Source organism: Vigna angularis, chromosome 8, assembly GCF_016808095.1.
Source record: "Vigna angularis cultivar LongXiaoDou No.4 chromosome 8, ASM1680809v1, whole genome shotgun sequence".
NCBI lineage: Eukaryota > Viridiplantae > Streptophyta > Magnoliopsida > Fabales > Fabaceae > Vigna > Vigna angularis.
In genome coordinates this window covers 562,450-569,934 of record NC_068977.1, presented here as the reverse complement: position 1 = coordinate 569,934, position 7,485 = coordinate 562,450, and the positions used below count along the sequence as shown (strand labels likewise).

At 28.4% G+C, this 7,485-nt stretch overlaps 1 protein-coding gene across 1 annotated transcript; it reads right to left on the bottom strand.

Annotated features, from left to right (window-relative positions):
• Positions 1-1,220: 1,220 nt before the first annotated feature.
• LOC108344592 (F-box/FBD/LRR-repeat protein At4g26340) lies at positions 1,221-2,543 on the bottom strand. Its single transcript, XM_017583022.1, has 3 exons — positions 1,836-2,543; positions 1,607-1,750; positions 1,221-1,514 (listed from the first exon to the last, which is right to left on the bottom strand). The coding sequence occupies exons 1-3, from the start codon at positions 2,541-2,543 to the stop codon at positions 1,221-1,223; spliced, it is 1,146 nt and encodes a 381-aa protein (XP_017438511.1).
• Between the last annotated feature and the right edge of the window lie 4,942 nt (positions 2,544-7,485).

Below are 7,485 nucleotides of genomic sequence, written 5' to 3'. Positions count from 1 at the left end.
TATGTCCCAATTTTGGACATAGTGTTAACGGACTAACCTTGTGGTTGACAAGTTGTATCTGGCCATGATTTTTAGTGTGAGGAGTGGAGGTCACCACAAGTGCACGACCATCCGAGACTTCCATCAACGTTAGATCCAGATAATTGAGTCTAGCAAAAATCATTTTCATAAATATGAGTTAGGTGTAGTAGTAGTATCATGCCTCATTTTAATAGTTTGTTGTATGGTAGCTCACCCTTACTTATTTGTAGTACCGGAATACTTATTTGTAGTACCGGAAAAATCATATTTTTGCGATGATCGTATAACGTATTTGTTATACGGGAGCAGATGAGGGAGTGTCGTCTAATCTAGTACAAGTGAAGATGGAGGAGGAAGGATAGTAAAGAAAAACTCGGGTTATCTTTAAGTTGAAATCTGAATTTAAAATATGTAATTAATGTGAAATATTTTATATTTCTAAATGAATGACGGTAAAAATGTTATAGTTTCATATTATTTATGAAATATCAAATGTGAGAATTTAGGATGTTACAATCTCTGTTGTAAAAATCCAATGAGGAAACTGAACGTTATAGAAACTTCCAGCGCTTGGAGAGAACACTGCTTGCCACGACTTGTTTGGTTGAAAGAAAAGATAGAATGTAACAGAGGATTTCATCAGGCAAACTGCTGATCCTATCAGCCATGCACTCTCAGTTTTATATTCTGTATAATGTATTACATTTATTTGTGTATTAGCATGCTCTCTCTGTTTTTTTAATCTGTAGAATTATAAAATTATTTGTACAATTTTTTTATAAACAATAATGAATATTAATATATAACTTTTGTTGGCAAAACATAAAGTACGACGAGGTTAGAATACGTAGTTAACCTCGTTAATCCATATAATATAAAGGATTCCATTATAAACATCATTGCTTAGTGGATAAATACTGTCATGGTGAGCAATAGTTTTTTTTTTTTTTTTGATAATAATTACTTCTAAATTGACATTTTGAAACGTTATCATTGAATACTATTCATATTGCAGATTACAAATGTGAAATTTGAATTCTAATTAAAACAACACAAAAACATTGAAACTTCAGAGTGTTTCATAAACAATTCTGGATAATGTGTGACAAACTTTCATTAGAAGAGGAATAGTATATTAGTTTGATAAACATGTCAACATCTACAATACTAATGAAAAGACTAACAAAAAGAAATCTTAACTATTCAAATGATAGTTTACATGTATCTGAATTCTTTATGCATGAGGATAAATCTCTTTTCATATCAAATTTTTCCCAATGAGTAGAATTATTGTAAGTGCAGATTTTTATTTTCATGGTTCGTAAATATGTTGCATTCTGCATAATATATCTTGCAAATCGAAACTCATCTATAGATCCCCTGTAATTTTCAAGACGGCAAGTTTTAAGGTGTGATGAAATGCATGCAGGAACAGATTCTGGGTATGTCCAAACTGCTTCTTCCTGGCCTTCAGCAGATGAACCAAAACTGGTCTGAAAACAACAATCATAAAACTATATCAGTACTAATGTTTGAAAAAAAGATAACAAGAATATTCATACTTCCAAAGCTTAAATCATCAAACCTTGAAATAACGAATGGCAAGAGTTTGAAGCTTGGGACAATGCTTCAGCGTTTCCAAGAGCTCAATCCAATTCTGAATATACGGCAAATTCAATTTAAGTTCAACTAAATTATGAAATTCAAAAACAAGGTCTTGTTGACATAACTGCAAGATAAACAAAACAAAATCAAAACATCAGGAATCCATTTTTTTCCTTTAAGAATAGAAAGTAATAACAAACAAATCTCACATGCATCAACCAATTTGTAGGCAAAACTTTAACATTGTTGACAATTTCCAATGAAAACAAAATTCCAGTTATCTTGGCTCTGACCAACTTGGGCAATCTGTTGAATTTTCCTTCAGGATTGACAGTTATATTTATGGCTTCCAAGTCCTCAAGATTGGGAGTCCCAGAAAGAAGCTGCGTAAAACCTAGACCTTCTGAGAAATAGACAGTCCTCAAATGCAAGATTTTAAGCAAGGGCAAATCGACAAAGGAAACATCTTTCAGTGTTATATTGGCCAATTTCAGAACTACAAGAGTTTTGCAGCTAAACACCACCGAGGGCATGGCAATGTGCAAATTCAGATTGAGATCAAGGTGTTGAACTCTACCTATTTCACTCACAGCATCATTAATCCACTTTGAAGTCAAGATGCTGATAGTTACAGGACGATGAAATTTAGAGTGACATCGGAGGCGAAATCTATGGAGGGGTTGATCGAGACGACGGAAAGCCAAAAAAGATAACATTGAGAGAAGAAAAGGATAATAGGCCTCTTTGTTCTTGTCATTGCCTCTAATGTGGTAGTCGAAATCGAAAGAGTGAACCCAACGCCATAAACGGTACCAGCGCTTGGAGAGAACACTGGTTGCAACAACTTCATTGGATGGAAGAAAAGATAGAATGTAACAAAGGATGTCGTCGGGAAAACTACTGATCATATCAGCCATGATTCAGAATATCAGAAGTGTATTCGGTTTCTTATAGGAATATTCTAAGAGAAAAGCTTTTCTGTCTTTTGGAAAATTTTTGAACTATTGTGATCGAGTTGTTTTCTGTTTTAGATAAATATATTTGAAAGTAAAAATGTAAAATAAAATAATATCAATATAATATTTATTTGTATTTAGTTACAAAGTATTAAGTAACCACTTTTTATTCTCCGATCTTAACACACTTTCACTTTTCATTGGGAATGAAAACACAGTTCTGATCCAAATATATAATTTCATAAATATTGTTCTGATTCTAAAAAAATAAGCAAATTTATAAGTTTTCTACATATTTTCGTTTGATTTTTTGAAAAGAAAATAAATATTTTGAAGATTACATTAATATTGCACCTTTAATTAAAGGTAATAGTCCTGATCAACATTGTAAGCCATTAATACCTACATTGACCCCATATCCAAATTTGCGTTTGAAGACAATTCTTTTTTCAAAAAAGTTTTTTTTTCTTAGGCAACTCCTTTTCCTTTTACCAAAAAAAAAAGGCATCCTCCCATTGTGAACTCAATTGCACCAAATACTTAGATCGTAGATGGTTGAAATAATTTAAAATTAGAATGGTTTTGTAATTTTTTAATATAATTACATTGGTTTAGTAAATTATGAGGAGAGGCAAAAGGAAAATGGTAATTTTTTAATGAATAGTAAAGTAGACTACACATTTGTAGATCTATAAATATATGTTGAGTAATATGCGGGTTAGTTTTTATTTAGTGATGTATTTATATTTAGTAAGGTGGACAAAATTAATCGAATTGAACTTAATTGACACATAATTCTATCATATTATATTAAAAATATTAAATTATTTATAATGAAAATTGACCTTCACATTTTATAGTTTAATTTTTAAATATTGAATTTTTAAAGTTACAGTTCAATTAATTATTTATTAATTTAAAAGTATTTTGTTGATATGACATATAAATATATATATATATATATATATATATATGTATATATATATATATGTATATATATGAGCGTAAGGTTGATATGAGTCGTTGAGTTGAAAATCTTGTCGGATTGGTCTAGGTTGAAGGTTAAGAAGATAAGACCAAGTTAAAGGTCGAAACAATCAAGTCAAACCTCAATCAAAATTTGGTCACATTCGATCACAATCGAAATTTGGTCAATTCGGCAAAGTCAGCATGATTGAAATTTAGTTGAATTTCACTTAGTCATTTCGAACCAAAATTCGATCAAATTTGATTAAGTTGACTCAAGCCGAAATTTCTTTGAATTTGATCGAATTTAGTTGAGTTGGTCTTAACCAAAATTGGTTGAACTTGGCACCAAACGAATTCATCCAAGTTAGTCCCAACAAATATTTGGTTGAAATTTGACTGAGATGGCCACAACTAAAATTTAGTCAAATTTTCAATCTCAACTTAAATTTAGTCAAGTCAACCCTAACTGAATTTAGCCAAAATTTGATCAAATTTTACTAAGTTAGTCATAATCAAAATTCAATCGAAGTTGATCAACTCACCAAAATTTATCTTAATTTGACCTAATCGTCCCAATAAAAATTTGGCCAAAATTTGTTGAATTGATCAGATTTAACCATTAGGTATTAAAAAGTAATTTGACCATTTTTAATATAGTATAATTTAATAGGACAAAAAATAATTTAATTCAATTTAAACAAATTACTTTTTAGTTCATAACAATCTTTATCTATTCAATTTAGTACAATTCATTTTATCCACCTCGTATTGTTACAAGCTATGCTTTTTTTCAGTGTCCATGTGTGATGCAAATACAGATGAAGTCCAAAGAATGATGATAAGAAAATAAGAGTTTGTGAAGGTGATATGGTGTTTGAATCGAGTAAATCTCATTTTTTTTTCATGGTTTGCTAAAATTGGTTTAATTTTTTCCCTTTAACATATTGAAATTTTAGTACATATGTTAGTTGTTTTTGTGTGGCATTAGTTGTGTTGAATATCTATAGGACAAAACTAGTAAAGTTAGGCAACAATTTCAATGGTTAGAGTTTGAATATGAATATAGAGATGTGAGGTTATGGATGTCTTCTTGTTTCACTTGTTAGGTTAACACCTTTCTTCCTACAAATATATAGAAGAAATGTTTATTAAGTTGAGTTGTAGAAAATTATATGTAAATGAGACGATGATGTGAACTGACCTGATACTGAATGGAAGATATTTATTTAGTCTTTAATGCATGATGGTATATCTTGAACATACACAAATGAAAAAAAAAAAAACTTTATGAAGCTAAATGAATTTTAAAATACGCATAATTTGTTAAGTGATTTTTTCTTACTTGCTATAGAGTTTCGAAAACTTAATTTAATACTAATTAGGCGCACTAGTTCATATGTTAATATGATATTTATTTTTTTAATATTATATAACATAATGTAATATTAATTCAATCTATATAAGAAATTGATACGGTCTTAAACTCATTTTTATGATGACGAATTTATGGATTTTTTTAAGGTAGTAAACTTTTTTTATTCTAATCAATATGGAACTAAGACAAGTTTAAAAGTAAAGTAGATAAAACATTTGGTTTAGGTCTAAAATAAAGTCTCAAATAAACTTTTTACTACTAATATTCTTCAATTAAATTATTATAAAATTGTTTAAGAAAAAAGATTTCAATTTTTTTTAGTAATATTATATCTCTATTAAACTAATTATAATTTTATATTTGACAATAAAATTTAATTAAATTATTATCGGTGTCCGTTAATTTTTATTGGTATCAAAAAGATATTTAATTAGTTAAAACCTTTTTATAGTAAATTATATTTTTGTTTAGGGAAAAATAATGATTAGTTATTTTTATTATCTTATAATCAATTTTAGTTTCTAATTTCTTCTTTTATTTTGACTTCTCATTCGACTTATTCCACTCCTTGTCTCTTCATGTTTTTTTTTTCTATTATAAAGTTATTTTTTTTAATGTTTCTACAAATTTCATTCTTTGAATCTTATGGTGTTTGTGTGTACAAATATTTTTACCTTAATTTCTCGTTAGTATGTTTTTCTTTCTATTTATGTTATTCTTGTTTTTATTCCATTTGTTGAATTTGTATTAGAATTAAGAATGTGTGTTTTTTTATTTTAATTTTTCGTGCTTTTCGATTCATGGGTTTTGAAAGTTTTTTTATTACATGTATTTTGATGAGAAACTATAATTTTTGCTTGGATTTAATTATAAAACTATTAACTAGGTTTTAGTTTAACCTTTTGTGAATAATAAAGACGAAATATCTAATAAAATAAACTATAAGCATGAGTTGGAATTAGATAATAGTGTGAAAGTTAAATGAAGTTAATTACACAATTTAATAGATAACTTTGCATAAAAAAATATCAAAAGATTAATATAAAATAAAAGACCATAAGTTTGTTTTAGGTAGAGCTGTCAAAATGGGTTAGAACTTGTGGGTCAATCCGACTCACCACGGGTTTGAGCTGAGTTGAGTTTAAAAAACAAAAAAATTTATCTGGTTCAATTTTCAATCTGGCTCACCTTAACTTTTTATCTTGAATTGTCTTCAAAGTTTAACATTAGAGTGAAATTATTTTAAAAAAAAACTTGTAATTGAGTCGTGAGTCAACCCGTTTAACCCACCAACCCGTTGTGGGTTGGGCCGGATTTAAATTTTTTCGACTCACTAATAAATGAGCCGGGTTATGTTAGCTCACTAAGTGGTCAACCCATGATGGACCGGACTGGGTTCAAATTTTTTCGGCTCGTTAATAAATGAGTCGAGTTGAATTAGCTTACTAAGTGACCAACCCATGGTGGGCCGGATCAGATTGGTCCAAATGACCCATTTTGACAGCACTAGTTTTAGGGTTCCCAACCCTTTGAGTTGTCTTAGTGTGAAACTTCAACTCACTTTGAATATTTAACCATTTATTTCTCTGAGTATAAATCCCTTTCCGTTGGTATATCTCCCTGAAAGACCGTAAGTAATTTCAGAATTAATGATTTATAATGGTATCACTCATATGAATTAACATCATATCTTATTAAACTTGTGTATTTGCAATACATCTCCAATCAAAAGACTCGTGAAATATAATTTAATTTATAATTTAAACAATCTAATTCATAACAGTATTTTCCATTAATTTTGCTGTCATGTTATACTTTATTAAGCCTCTGACATTTTATTGTAAATTGAATTACTAAGAGTAAAAGAAACTAGGTTCGTGTGATTAAAACTATTTCCAACGAATTATACTTCAATTTCCATTGAATTTCCTAATCATAACAAACATAATGTTAAAAGTTTAGGACCGATAAAATTGGCTTTACTTTGATAAAATTTGAAAAATTTACTATACTTCAATTTCCATTGAATATCCTGATCATAACTAACATAATGTTAAAAGTTTAGAACTGAAAATTTTGGCTTTACTTTGATAAAATTTGAATATTTTGATATTTTTAATAGTAGTGACTTTGACGACTATGATATAAAATGTTTTTATGAATTTAATTTGAGAAAAAATTGAGTAAAAGAAATGAAAATTTAAATATTTTAGGTAAAAATTTAACAATTGGACCACATTTATTTAATTTAAATTGAGAGAAAAAAAAAAGACCAAATTTACAGAGTTCAAATTAAATGACTAAGAGTGATTAAACATTTTGCTGAAGATTCAATGCAACTGATATCAGCATATTTTCTGTTTGGTGGTACTAACACAGTCGATATTCATAATATATAAAATAAAACAATTTGAAGTAATATAGTTTTTCAATAATATATAAAGCTTTCAATGATTTTATACACATTTGAAAGATGCTCTCAGTTATCACGTATGCTTCTATGTTTCTCAAATTGGTATTACTTGTAAAGTGAGGAAATCAGTTACATGTCCTTGCATA